The 15,299-nt window shown below is 34.4% G+C and overlaps 1 protein-coding gene across 2 annotated transcripts in view; it reads left to right on the top strand.

The window, feature by feature from the left end:
- The window catches only part of CENPI (centromere protein I), a 57,099-nt gene that overhangs the window by 591 nt on the left and 41,209 nt on the right, over positions 1–15,299 (top strand). For both annotated transcript variants that reach the window (XM_006920713.3, XM_015596227.2), the window contains exons 2-7: positions 1,301–1,536; positions 2,143–2,280; positions 5,334–5,452; positions 5,737–5,844; positions 14,731–14,779; positions 15,056–15,102. In XM_006920713.3, the coding sequence (XP_006920775.3) occupies positions 1,301–1,536; positions 2,143–2,280; positions 5,334–5,452; positions 5,737–5,844; positions 14,731–14,779; positions 15,056–15,102 (697 nt within the window). The remainder of the gene's footprint in view (positions 1–1,300; positions 1,537–2,142; positions 2,281–5,333; positions 5,453–5,736; positions 5,845–14,730; positions 14,780–15,055; positions 15,103–15,299) is intronic.

The raw sequence follows: 15,299 nt of genomic DNA, 5'->3' as shown, positions 1-15,299 counted from the left end.
ATTTTTCATGGCCTTGCCCAGTTTACCTCCAAAACATATCACGAATGCCATCATTTTCTACCTCTTCCACCGCTGTACCTTAGGCCTAGTTCAGACTACAGTTACATCTCTTTTGGACTTCTGTAAGACCCTTTTAATTGGTCTGTCTCCACTCCTTGACTCCTAACATTTCTGTCCCACACTGCAGCTAAAACGGTCTTAAAACATAACTCAGATGGTATCACTCCTTTAACATGCCTCCCTTCCCCCATAGTTGCCATGACACTTCAAATCCAAACTCTTTACCCTGGCCAAAAAGTCCCAATATGCTAGTCCCTGGCTGCCTTCCTGACTTAATTTGTCACTACCCTCTACCTCTTTCCTGTCAACTACTTCTCCCTGCCCCTACTGGTGTTGCTGTTTCTCTAACACCCAAAGCTCTTGCTTTAAGTTCATAGCAAGTCTTGTTCTTCCCTCTCCACATAGCTCCACAGATCTTCACATAGCTGGTTCCTTCTTGGCATGCAAATTCAGTTTAAAGGTCGATAAGTGAGGCTTTGAACACTTATTCCAAAGTAGCTTTCACTCCTACCCAGTTTCTATCGTATCACTGTGTATTATGTTCAATATTATTTACTTATTCGTTGACTCTTCTCTCCACCCCCATAACTTTCATGAGAGCAGAAGCTTTGACTGTTTTATTATCTTATCCCTGGTAACTAGAACTGTGCTTGGCATATAGATGATGCTCAGTAATTATTTATTGAGTAAGTGAATTAATTAAGAGGGAATGTTTCTATTCTGAGAATCCTTAGTTTTCCCACCAGTTTGACTTTTGAACTATGCAGTTTTAACTTAACACTGTCAAAGTAGGGAACATAAAAGATCAAAAGCAAAATCAAGGTGGGGTGGAGAAAAATATGAGTGATTGGAGAAAGTAAGATTGAGTTCATGAGATGGCTTAGTTTTGCACTTGCTTATGCTATATAGCCATTTTAAGAGAAGTTGCTATGCTACCTGTACTCGTAACTGTTGTATTTTTTTTTTTCCTACAAGAAGGCCAGTTCAGCTGGTGAATGTTACCTTGAAGAGTTGTTTCTCTCTATTCCTATTTAGGTCAAGGGCTTTCTGAGAACGTTAATCTGAAGGTTTTGTTGCCTAGATCGTTGTCAGTTTTTTTTTTTTTTTTTATTGTGTGCTCGTTGCATGCTAGCTACTGTGCACTAAGTGTTGGGAATATGGGCGGATGTGGTCCCTGTCTTTGTGGAGTAAAGGGACAGTTTGACTGATTAATGGTAACTTAACACTTGTTTCTGTATAGAACATGTGCAGTAATGTCACCTCAAAAGAGAGTTAAGAACTCTGAGACACCAAAGAGAACTTCACGAGGTAGTAATAGTTATCAGACTAATCTCTTGGACTGGAAACTAAAAGAGGACCTCAGCAACTCAAAGAGCATCTTGAAACATGGACAAAACAATCCAGTGGAAGATTATGAACATGCTGATGATCAAGCAGAAGATGCTCTGCAAGTAGCAGTGAGATACTTTGAGAAAGGTAAGACAGATCATTTTCCTTATGAAAGTCCTATTTCTGTCAAAATATTCTAGACTTTTTCTTAAAGAATTTTAAAGGAAAGCATAGTTTTGCTCATCCATCCTTTTGTTTATTTAATAGACATTTATTGACCACTTACTCCATGTCAGTGTTCTAGGTACTAGGGATACAACAGCAAAGCATGTTCCTGGCAGGGCAGTTTTCAAACTACTGTGCATGGGATGGCCCGAGAATCTTTAAAAACCACTGGTGGCTGGCATTCGCTCTTAAACCGTCTGATTTTATTGGTATGGGATGCAACTTGGACATTGGGGTTTTTAAAGGCTCTTGAGAGCCTTTAGGAGCTGCCGCCCTAGCATTGAAATAGCATATAGCTCAGTGCTTTTAGTTAGTTTAGAGCAGAGATGCCAGGGCATGGTTTAGTTTTCCTCACTGCAGGTGCTATTGCTGTTAAATACTCTAGAATTTTAAAGGCTTTGAAGGGTTTTTAGAAAGACATTTTATACATAAAGCTATTCCTTTAAAGTATCCCAAGTTGTAATTGTCGAGGCTGAGCACTGAAAGAATTTTAAACGTCCCACTATTTAATATGGTTCCTTTTTCCAGGTCCCTTTAAAACTTCACAGAGTAAAGATAAAACCTTGGAAAAACACTTGAAAACTGTGGAAAATGTGGCATGGAAGAATGGATTAGCTCCGGAAGAAATTGACATTCTATTAAATGTGACACTCAGTGGCAAATTTGGTATGTCAAGAGGATATATTTGTTTTCAGTTTGCTATTTTTGCCTCCCAGACTTTGAATGAGATCGTTCATTGGAATGAGTTGCAGTTCTTTATTTTTATTATTTTCTTCGTCAAACCAAAATAGGCCTGTCTAATATACAGACTACCTTATGAGCCAAAAGTCTCTGTGCATATGCTGAAAATGGCTAGTTATCACATATCTACAAATAAATGTGTGGAGTCTTGTCACTGAATACATGGGAGCTATTTTTAGTATTTCTCTTAAGAAGCATAGATATTGATTTAAATAATGCTGCTGGAAGGCATCTTAAGAGATCACTTGGTCTACTTCATTGCCTTTAGGTTCGTTCACTTATCTATGACAAGTCCTTGTTGATGCTGTCTCCATTCTAGTGTCTATGACCTTAACATGCAAGATGCTTTTTCTTTTGTACAAATGCTTCCTTTTCTGCTCTTAGTTCATTTGGAATGGGTGTGAAGTTCTTAGAATAACATCTGACCAGTATTCCTTTTATTTGAGAAGAATGTTTTAACCTACTCTCATCCAAATTCAGACTTGGAAGGTATTTTAGACCCCATATGTCTTCATTTTAAAGGTGAGGAAACAGGCCTCAGTGGTTAAAGAGACTCGCTTAAGTGTCAGAGCTAGCTCTGGAGAACACAGATCTCTTAACTTCTCTTCTAGTGTTTATACTGCATCACGCTGGGTTTTCTACTTTTTTTCTTTTTTTGAAAATTAAGACAACTATCAAAACTAGATGCTTTATGTACTGTTTCCTGGCCCTTGCATATTGGGTTCCTTTGTGTATACCCTAGATTCATGTTTTCAGGGGTGTATGTATGTGTGTTTTAAAGCAACAGCAGATTACTAGCTGAATTCAAGATATAACTCCCAGATATTTTACTTTTCCGCTTTTGCCTGATTAGTTCTGTGTTTTCCTTGAAAGTTAAATTTGACCTAATAAAATTGGCTCTTCTTGTAAGTGGTTTCAGATTGGTTCTAATATCTTTCCAGGAATGTATATTTAACTGATCAGTGTGCATTGAGAACAATTCTCTCTTCCCTTCCCCGCCTTAAAACATGTATAGAATGTACAGGTATTTTCTATTTTGGAATTTCTCTTTTCTTTTTTGATATATCAGAAATTAATGATTAGAAGGTTTTCATGATGTTTGTCAGGTCTTGTAGCAAATGCATGCCTCTTTTATGTGCATGCTTCAGATTTGAAAGTTTGTATATAACGATTTAAAAAACAATCTGGCTTTTTAGTCTAACTTTTCATTTTTCTGTTAAGCTAGAATTTAGTGATATTAAATGTGGCCTCCTTAATTGCTTTTTCCTCTTTCAGTTATTTCTATGATATTCCCCCTCACTACTGCTAGATCTTTACATGTGGCTCTTTTGCCAAATTGAAATGCATATTCAGGGGCAAGTGTGCTAGAAATGTCATCATAATTAGGTGCAAAGGGACTTTAGACTCTTTAGAAATTAATTAAAAAGTCATTGGGAAATAATACAGTCTGTATTCAGTTCTCTCTTTGAATTTGGTACCTGTGTAAGATGTTAGTGGTCAGACTGTGTCAGACTTTAGAAGGGTTAGGGGATAAGAGTAGGAGAAAGATATAAAAACAAGGAACTACAAGAGTGGAAAGCTCATTTTTATTCTTGTGATTCATTACTTTCCTTGTTTCCTCTTTTCTTCATAGAATGATGAGGTAGAAATTGATGAGATATATTGTTGCAGTTATGTAGGATGAATAAATCCCAAGATCTGATATACAGCTTGATGGCTATAGTTAATAATACTGTAGTAAATACTGGAAATTTATTAAGAGTAGATTTCAGATGCTCTCATCACACACACAAATGGTAGCTATATGAGGTGATAGTATGTTAATTAGCCTGACTGTAGTAGTCATTTCACTACGTATATGTATATCATATCATTATGTTGTATGTCTTAAGTATATACAATTTTTTATTTAAAAAAATAAAGAGAAGTATTCACCCTCAGGGTGGAAAAAAAGGGTGTATAAGATGTTTCTGAGTGCTACTTGTGGGAGAAGTTGAGAACAGTGTTCTTATAGTGAATTAATGTGACTGCCATACTGTAATGCATAAAACAGTGGTTAAAGACACATGCATCTAAGATGTTTTGGAGAATTCTACTTGCATGACAAGTTGAGAACAGTGTTTTTTTTTCAGTGAATAGTTGTGATCACCACACTATAATGCAAATAAAACAATGTTTAAATACAAAAAAAAAATAAGTTAATGAGATACATATTTAATTCTTGAAGCCTTAATAAGCAGAAGTTGATATAGGGTGTATACAAAGCTATTTGCAGCATCACTTCTCTTACCATATAGAAGAATATCATGGACGCCAGAGTGTACTGGAAAATTTGGACCAGTATGGAATACTACTGCCAGCTAATTCCAAGGATGGCTGTTCGATTCTGCTATCTTCCCCACTTTTGCCGGGGAGGGGGGAGGGGTTGAAGAGAATACAAATATATATTTGTTTATTCTTAAACATAGCAGCTCATGCAAGATGTCAGTCTGTAGCTTTAAATAAATCAGAATCTATTGTGCCTTTACAAATATTAACGAAATTTAAAAGACCTTGAGATTTTCCTATGAGTATAAGACTTTTTTTTGAGGTTTAATTCACATAGCATAAAATTAGCCCTTTTGAAGAGTATCATTCAGGTTTTTTAAAATTTTTTTTAACATTCAGAGTTGTGTAACCATCACCACTATCTAATTCCCAAACATTTCATCACCCCAAAAAGAGTCCCTGTTTGTGTTTATTCTCCCTATTTAAATAGAAATATTAAAACCAAAGAATTTGCTTTGTAGTTTATATTAGAAGTTAAAAGTACATTTTTGTTTTGAACTATGTTTTGTAATAATAAAAGATGTCAAGTATCACTCGTTTTTTATTGCCTTTAATATAAAGTGAGATTTTTAGTACCAAGAGTGAATAATAGTAAGGAAACAATCAAGATACTAAAATGTAGTTTAATTTAGAGTTTGTCTGCTTTTCAGGGAGTGCTGTAAACGCTCGGATGTTGAAGTGCATGATTCCAGCAACTCTAATATCAGAAGATTCTGTGGTTAAGGCGGTCTCCTGGCTTTGTGTTGGCAAGTGTTGTAGTAGCACCAAGGTAATCTTTTTAAACACTTTGATGATAAGCCCTTCAGAACCACTTAAGAGATGGCAAGGAAGAGCCACTTATGGAGTAATGGCATTGGCCTTTTGTGCAAAGCCTGTAGTTTTGGAACAATATAGCTTGATGCAAGGACTCTGTTCAAACATAAATTTTTACTGAGAAATAAAATCTATTATCCTCGTTTGTGCTAGAGGCTTCTAAAACAGCCCTGAGGGGGGAATTAAGTTCTTCTGTGCCAGTTGTATTTCTCTAAAGATAAGCATTTTGTCTCTCAATAGGTACTTTTTTATCGTTGGCTGGTTGCAATGTTTGACTTCATTGATCACAAGGAGAAAATTAACTTGCTCTATGGCTTTTTTTTTGCTTCATTGCAAGATGATACACTGGTAGGTAAAAATTGGACAGCATCATGCACTAATCAAATGGTATATGCTTGTATATTGACACACCACATGTGATTCAAAGTGCCACACATTAGTTTTCCTTATTTATTTTAAAAGCTAGCAAACATACAGAAAAGTATAAAGAATAATATTAACACCTTTGCACCTGTCTCTCTGATTAACAAATATAAAAATTTTTATCATATTTGCTTTATATCTTCTTTCAAGGAAATAAAATGTTACAGGTAGAATTAACTTCCCATCAGAGTCTCTTTGCTGATTTAGAGCAGTGATTGCCATCTTTTCCCTTTTAAACCACTTCCACAAGGTCCATTGGGTCACTTATTCTACATTTTCTTAACATTGCAAAATCCTCATCAAAATTATGAGAAGGAGAGGATTACTTTTCATGAGATGCCACTGGACTGATTTTGATTCAATAGCATACTTATTCCCATTGAAAACAATAACTCTAAGAAATCAATCTACTGTCCACCTGGAAGACTCTAAAGGACCATCAGTACTTCACAGACCATATGAATCATTCACCTAACAGATTTCCTCTTGCCTCTTGAGAAGGGAGTTCATTCATTGATTTTATGTTTAAAAATTGACATTTCCACTGTATTTGTTGCATTGTATGAGGCACTGTAGAAGATTTGAAGTTTAGCAGAGAGGTTCAGGGGTTTATATCTTCCAGGGATTTATAATCCAGTTGGGGGGATTAAGGAAAGCACATAAAAGTTAAGTAACTCAGGAGTTAAATGATCAAATGTGAGAATAATAATTGCTGTGATATTTCCAGGAAGGAGTAGAAGATTGTAAACCAGAGTGATTGTGATTAGAAAAGCATCATAAAGTATGTGGGTATTGAGCTGGGCTTTGAAGGTTGAATAGGATACAAGATTTGATAAAGGGAAACGATGTTTGATATAACTGAATAGGACTAAATATTTCAAGCAAAGTTGTGAGATGTGTAAATTGTGTTTCAGGAGACCTTAAATAGACTTACAGTTGGTGTCCGGAGGTGGTGGGGGTAAGACTGAAAAAGTTGGGTAAGGAAAGATTGTAGAGGTCTTTGAATGTGATGCTAAGGAATCGAACTTTATCCTCTATCCTGTGGGGGAAATAATTGAAAAAGGTTGGGCAGAACATGGTTAAAGCAGTATTGTAGAAATATTTAATAGAGCCAAACAATATGACTTAGGAGGGAGGCAGGAGTCAGGAAGACTAGTTAGGAAACTAACATGATAATCCAGGTATAACAGAATGAAGTCCTAGACTGGCAATTCTCATATATGATCTGTGGACCCCTTGAGGCTCATTGAGATCCTTTCAGGAGGTCTGAGAGGTCAAAATTATTTTTACAGCAATATCAAGATGTTATCTGCTATTTTCACTGTTGACATTTGCACTGATGGTGCTAAAGCAGTGGTGAATAAAACTGCTGGCACCTTAGCAAAAATTGGGGCAGTGGAGCCAAACTATACCATTGGTCATTGTATTCATCACTGCAGTAAAAAACAAAAATGCTGGTTTTACTTAAGAATGTCCCAAATGAAGCAGTAAAAATTAATTCATTAATTTTATTAAATTTCGACCTTTGAGACATGTCTTTACTGTTCTGTGTGATGAAATGGGAAGCACAAAATACATCTCTTCTGCATACTAAAGTACAATAGTTGTCCAAAGGAAAAGCACTCATGTGATTGAGTTGTGAGCTAAACTATTTGCTTTTTTTCATGAAATTTGATTTTTACTTGAAAGAATAACTGACATACAAACTATGGTTATTCAGACTTGGGTATTCGGCAGACAGTTTTTCAAAAATGAAGAAAGCAAGCCTGTCATTTCAAAGAAAACAACTGGCAAGATTTGTTGCCAATGATAAAATTTGAACTTCCAAGTGAAAATTATAAGTTTGGAAAATTTGTATCTGCCACTGTGAACTTGACAGCTTCCCAATACTTAAAGACTTTTCTGATGAGATTGGTAGTAGCAATGTTAATGAATGTGATTTTTAGATATTGTGTAATGAAATATGTCAATTTTTGGAGGCTCAGGATAACTTAGTAAACTAATATTTTCGAGATGACCAAGTAAGATGTTATAAAATTATGCATAGGTAAAAGATCCATTCAAAGTGCAAAATATATCATTGAATTTTGATGGAACAGAGTACAAAGAGAGTTCATTGATAAAGCTTCATATTGTACATTGCAGCTAACTCTTAAGAGACTACCACTTAATCAAGTTTTGGTGTAGTATCAAAGACCGATATCCATAATTTTCTGTAAAGGCTATTAAAATATTCCTTTCTTTTCCAACTACATATTTGTGTGAGTCTAGATTTTCTTCATGTACTTCAGTCAGAACAACATACCTTAACATGTTTAATGAAGAAGCAGAGAATCCAACTGTATTCTGTTGTCAGAAACATTAAACGGATTTGTAGAAATGTAAAACTATTTCATTGTAGTAATTTTTGTTCATAAAATACATCATTTATGTTAGCATATAATGAGCTTCTTATTTGTTAATGAAATAATAAACATTTTTTAAAATTTCTAATATGGTGAATATTGATAGTTACAATCCAGATAAACCAAAGCTCTTTGTGAGTTCTCTAATTTTTAAGAATGTAAAGAGTCCTAAGACCAGAAAGTTCGAGAATCAGAAATTCACTCAATGAGCATTTATTAACTGCATACTGTGCCAGGCATTGAACTAGTATTGGGAATACAAATATGAATAAGACATAATGGTTAATTTATGTGAGGCTTCTGTGGCAAGCACTAGGTGCTTTATACAGTGTTTCATCAACTGTTAAGATGCCATCAGTTGTAAGATGCATTATTATCTTATGAACCACTATGAAAGAGTGCTGCCATTAAAACTGTCACATGCCATTGATTATAGGGTGTCATGTTTTCAGAGATGTTAAAATGTTAAACATATGTTAGACTATTAAAGTATTTTTTTTCTGGTCCTCAGAGTCTGAAAGTTCTTTAAATTCTTACATCAATATTCTAAACAAAAACAAAGCAAAACATTTATTGAATAACTGTTTTCTATACTTGTGCTGTCCAGTATGGTAGCCACTAACTTCATGTGTCTAGTGAGCACTGGAAATGTGGCTAGACCAAACAGAAATGTACTGTGTTAAGTATACACCACATAAAATGTAGTTTTAACTCATCTAAACCTCTTGACAACCTTACAAGGAATATACTTTTACCTCTATTTTAGAGATGAGGGATCTGAGGCATAGAAAAGTCAAATAATTACCTAGGGTCACATGACTAGAGCCAGGATTTATGGAAAATGATATTCCCATTACAGAGGTGAGGCAACTGAGGCATGGAAAAGTTAAGTAGCTTTGCTAAAGTTAGCTACCTAGCAAGAGGCTTAGCCTCGATGATCTTTAAATATAGTAGAAGAAAAGGTAAGTACAGGGTGATAAATCCTTTGATAGTATCCATAGGGTTCTATGGCAGTGTAGGAGAGAGGCATCAAAATAAGACTAGGAATCAGGGTTAGAGCTATAGCAATTTGTTTTCAACAGGATGAGAGATACCTATCCTGACAATAAGCAAAAAGGATAGATGTTGATGCTAATAAATTTGTGGATGAGTAAGGGACATAATTAATTCCTGCCCTGCCCAGTGGTCTTGGTGTTATATATATATATATATATATTTTAATTTTGCAATCAAGTAGTAGGCAAGGTCTGCCAAGAGTGAGGAGAGGAAAGAATGTTATGTTCGAGGAGAGAGTGAATTTTGAAATAGCTTCTGATGGAAATGGGAATAGTAGATGATTAGAGGTACAGAGGTTTTGAAGGCCCAGATGATGTTAGAGAGCACAAATCTGAGATCTTACTAATATGCAAGAGTAGGTCATTTCTTCCAGGTTGGACAAGGAGGCAGGAGAGTGACTGAGCTGATGGACTAGGGTGTCTAGAGAGAAAAGGAGAGAAGGTAAAGACAGAAGAGGCCAGATGGCGAGCACACTCAGCTGTGGTTCAGGATGCTCTGGTGACATTCATGACATGTAGTGGATGTAAAGGCTGGAATGATGGGAAGTTGTAGCATTGAAGTTGAAGATTTCAGGAAGGAATGGTTCAGTATGATGGCCATGTTCAGAGTAACCAGGGATGAGTTGTCGAAGTAAAGTGAGGGAATAAAGGTTATTGTAATTGAAAATTTCTGTATCCTTATGGATTTTGTTGTTGTTGCTGCCCATCAGTCAATTACTGAGTGAGATATATTCAAAGTTTCCAACTATGAAAGCAAAATTGTCAGTTTTTCCTTAAAGTTCTATCAGTTTTTACAATATATATTTTGAGTCTATTATTAGGTGTTTGCACAATTATAGTTTTGATACTGTTCTGGTGAATCAAACCTTTCATCATGGCGTAACTGTTGTTAGAAATGCTTTTTGTTTTAGTCTGTTTTGTCTGATATTAACATTGCTACTCTGGCTTTATTTTGACTAGTAGTTGCTTTGTATAGTTCCACCTTCTGGTTTTTTAGAAACCTTTTATATCCTCAGGTTTTAGATGCCTTTTTTAAATAGCATATAACTAGGTTTTATTTTTAAATCCTGTTTGATGACTTTTTGCTTTTACCTGGAGAATTAGTTTATTTACCTTTGTAGTGATTATTGATATAACAAGTAAAGTCAGATATCTTGTTTCGAGCTTTTGAAATGATCTGCTTTTTTGATTCTTTCCCTTTATCTCTCTTATTTTGGATTGACTGTGGTTTTCCTTCTATTCTTACTTGAAGTTAACACACTTTCTCTGTGTGTTCCTTTAGGTGTTATTGAACCTATTTTAACATGCATATATAATGTAAAATGTAAAACAGTCCCTTTTTCCTTTTTTTTCCTTTTTTGGAAAATATAGTTATTTTTCATAAGATACGTTATTTATGTTAGCATGTAATAGGTTTATTATTTTTTAATAAATTAATGAACATTTAAAATATTCTGTTTAATTTCTGTGCAGTTTTTCTTAAAAATCTAAAGATAACCAGTATCTTTACCTTCACCTTAAATAATACAAGACCATGGAATGCTTTAACTCTGATCGCATCTCTCCCAGATTATATGCTATTGTTTGGTTTTAATTCTAGCTCATTTTTCTCCATCCTCCTCCACATACACATAAATGAGATATTATTATTGTCTTCACAGTTGGTGTTTGTTTAGATTTGCCTACGTATTTACCAATATCTTTGCTCATCATTTGTTTTTGCATCTTAGACCTTCAGTCTGAGATCATTTTCCTTTGTCTAAAAGTGTATCCTTTAGAATATTTTTTCACCGAGAATCTTTCGATGCTCAGCTCTCTGTCTTCATCTGAAAATGTCTTTACTATGCTCTTGTTCATGAAAGTTGGTTTTGTTATATGTAGAACTCTACGGTGACAGTTCAGTTCTCTCCGAACATTGACAATATTATTCTATGGACCCCTTTCCATTGTTGAATCATTCTAATTGTAATCTGTCATTTCTCCTTTTCTCTCTGGATACTTTTTTAAAAAACAGCTTTATTGAGGTTGAATTCACATACAATACAATCCACCCTCTTAAAGTATGTAATTCATTCCTTTTTAGTATGTTCACAGATATGTACAACTATGAACAGAGTCAATTTTAGAATATGTTCATCACCTCCAAAACCCTATGTGCTTTAGTTATCACCCCTCTATCTTCCTATTTAGGGATTCCTAAGCAACTCATAATGTATTTTTTGTGTAGAGATTTACCTCTTCTGGATATTTCATAAAAAATAGAATCACATAATATGTGATCTTTTATGACCAGCTTCTTTTACTTAGCATAATGTTTTCAAGGTTCATCCATATTATAACATGTATCAGTACTTCATTTTTTAACCTGTTATATTTTTTCTATAACATAAAATTTACCATTTTAAGTATTTTTAATTGTACAGTTCACTGGCATTCATTAGTTACATTCACAATGTTGTATAATCATCACTATTGTCTATTTCCAAAACTTTTTCATTACCCTAAACAAAAACTCTACTCATTAAGCAGTAACCTCCCAGTCAGTCTGCCCCCAGCTCTTGGTAACCTCTAACCTACTTTCTGTCTCTATGAATTTGCCTATTCTAGGTACCTCTTATAAGTGGAATCATACAACATTTGTCCTTTTGTGTCTAGCTTCTTTTACTTAGCATAATGTCTTCAAGGTTCATCCATGTTTTAGCATGTATCAGAACTTCATTTTTGTGGCTGAATAATATTCCGTTGTGATTATACACCACATTTTGTTTATCCATTCATCCGCTGATAGATTCTTGGGTGGTTTCTACCTTTTGGCTACCATGAATAATAATGCAGTGAACATTGGTGTACAAATATATGTGCAAGTCCCTGCTTTCAGTTCTTTTGAGTATATACCTAGGAGTGGAATTGCTGTATCATATTGTAATTCTATGTTTAGCAATTTGAGGAACCACCAAACTGTTTTCCACAATGACTGTACCATTTACCTTCTCACCAGTAGTGTAGGAGGGTTCCAAATTCATCGCATCCTCACCAACTTGTTATTTATCTTACTTTTTAATTATAGCAATCCTAGTGGGTATAAAGTGGTATTTCATTGTGGTTTTGATTTACATTTCTTTAATGGTTAATAATATTGAACATCTTTTCATGTGTTCATTGGATATTTGTATGTCTTCTTTGGAGAAATATCTATTCAGATCCTTTGCCCACTTTTTAATTGGATTATTTGTCTTTTTATTATTGGGTCATAAGTGTTCTTGTTATATTCTAGATACAAGTCCTTTATCAGATGTGTGATTTGTCTGGGAGGTATAGCTAAGCTGGAACCACTTTAAATTCTTCACTTGAGGTGTTCTTGGTCATTTCACTAGTGTAAATTCAAACTGCAGATCTACATAGGGCCAACTTGTTATAAATTCCTGAGAGAGGCTTGTCCTGTGGTATGCAAGAGTAGATGAATGATGATGAGTATGTGATTGACTCTTCCTTACCTTTGACATCTCTCTTAAGCTCATATTGGTTTTGTTCATCAACTGACCAAAGTGCAATATAAATGAATTCTGTGTTTATGTATACGTTGTTAAGAATGGGGAATAATAAAACATGCTTTCCACTTTCTGGTAATAATTCTAGTCAGGGACTGAGTCTTTTGTAGCCCAAGTATTTAGTAACACTATTCATGGCACACAGAATATAAACTTCATAAGAACAGACTTTTTTGTCTGTTTTATTCACCACTCAGTAAATACTTGTTTCATGAGTGAATGAATGAATAGGAACTGCTCATAAATGTTTCTCAAATCAGTTGCAGTATACTTGCATAGTTTTCATGGTGCTCACTAGAGAGTTTCTTGCTCAGCTTGGCAGGAGGGAAGGGGGCATACGTTTTTTTCTTTTTCTCTATCTTTTAAAAAATATTTATTCAAGTATAATATACATACAGAAAATTCCCCATGTCATAAGTGACTAGCTCAATTAATTTTTACAAACTAAACATATTCGTGCAAATATCACCCAAATCAAGAAACAGGGAGCCTAATTTAAAAAGATTACTTCATAAAAGTCATTTTCATATAATTTGGTGGGAGCCTGACTCTAATGACTCAGATATGGTGGTTAACTATTTGCCAGAAAGGCAGTTGTAGTCTTAGGGGCATATATGAATTTCTCTTTTCTAGATGTGTTTAAAGGAGAATGTCAGATTTCCTATACTGCTGGAGCCTAGGTCAAGAGATTGTGTGACACTCATTTCATACCCAACATGATAAATAGTATTGCCAATGGTTCATATTCCTAGGGATGTGAGTTTTTTTACTGAAAGTTATTAGATTGTGTTGAATATGGCAGAAATGGTCATAATATGTATCCTTCCCTTAAAAAAAAGAATTCTATGTTTAAATTCATAGTTCTTACAAGTATGTCCAAAGTCTTTCTGAAACTGTTGCTAAGTAGAGGAGAGGCAATATGGAATGTTACTTTAGGCTTTAAACTTTAGAGTTACGACTGCCAAAATATGTTTTTTAAAAAAAGTCTGCTTTTGTTACTTTCTATAGTCCTATTAAATAATTTATTTTTCAATTTCCTAACATCTAGAGCAGGTGCTGACAAATATTTTTCTTAAAGGGCTAGGTAGAAGATATTTAGGTTTGAGGGCCATACTGTCTCTGTCACAACTATTCACTCTGCTGGTGTGGTGGAAGCAGCTATAGACAATACATACATGAATGAGTGTGGCTGTATTCCAATAAAACCTGACTTACTAAAACAGGCGACCAGAGTTTGCTGACCCTTGAACTGGAATAAAACCTCAATAAATGGACGCTCAAAATAAAACGATATAAGGGAACCAATCATTCAGTAATTTAAGTAACATATTTATTGAGTGTGCTATTTGCCAAACTAAGGGCTAAATGGTTAAATAAATTATGGTATATTCACTCACTGGAATATTAAGATCATTGAAAATGATCATTTTGAAAACCAAACAACATGAGAAAATGCTTTTAAGTGGGAATTCAGGATAAAAGTTTTAAGTTTCTATCTTAATAAATATGGACTGCTAGAAGGAATACATGAATTTTTGTTAGGTAGAAGGATGTTTTTCTGTTTTTCAAACTGCAATGTTGTTATATCCCCAAAATAATTTTTAAAATGACATAATAAGATGCCAATTAAAACTTTTTTTAATCATTACTATATAGTATGAAAAGAGAAGTTTTGTAAAACAGTTGTCCAATGATGTCCAGAAGCATATTTACTTAATCATTATAAGATTGACATTTGAGGAAAATGTGTTTCTTCTTTTCTTATCATTTCTCTCTCTTTTTTAAATCTTTCTATTTTAACAGTGCCCTTATGTCTGCCATTTCTTGTATTTGCTTACCAAAAAAGAGAATGGTGAGTATTTTCATTTTAATTATATTACATTCACTCTGTGGAATTAGCATTTGTATTGGCCTTTATAAAGTTAATTATTAGCATCAGTTCTAAGGATTTTGTGGCAATTGCTTTTCAGTACTTTTATCAAAGAGCATCTGCTTAATGGCTTGACTGAACAGGGTGTTTATATTCTTGATGTGTTGTAAGAAGGAGCTATATGAGCTACAGGCTTTCTTTTTATTTTGAACCAGATACATAGTACTTTCTCTTCTTTTTTTTTTTTACCTTTGCTAGTCAAACCATTTCGAGTAAGAAAACTGCTTGATCTTCAGGCTAAAATGGTGAGTACCAAAAAGACCCTGAACTAGCCAGTGTACTACTCTATGATAGGTACTGAGCTGGGCTTTGAGGATATAAGATAGTTCAAATGAGTCATTATTTTCAAAAAACTTATTGTCTGGGGAGCTCAGTTGACAAAATAAAAAATTAGAATCACGCTGGTGTCAGGAGTGGATACTTGAGAGAGATATTTAGGGGG

The sequence above is a fragment of the Pteropus alecto genome, unplaced genomic scaffold (genome assembly GCF_000325575.1).
Source record: "Pteropus alecto unplaced genomic scaffold, ASM32557v1 scaffold179, whole genome shotgun sequence".
NCBI lineage: Eukaryota > Metazoa > Chordata > Mammalia > Chiroptera > Pteropodidae > Pteropus > Pteropus alecto.
The sequence above is the reverse complement of the archived record's forward strand: the minus strand, read 5'-3'. Positions and strand labels throughout refer to the sequence as shown.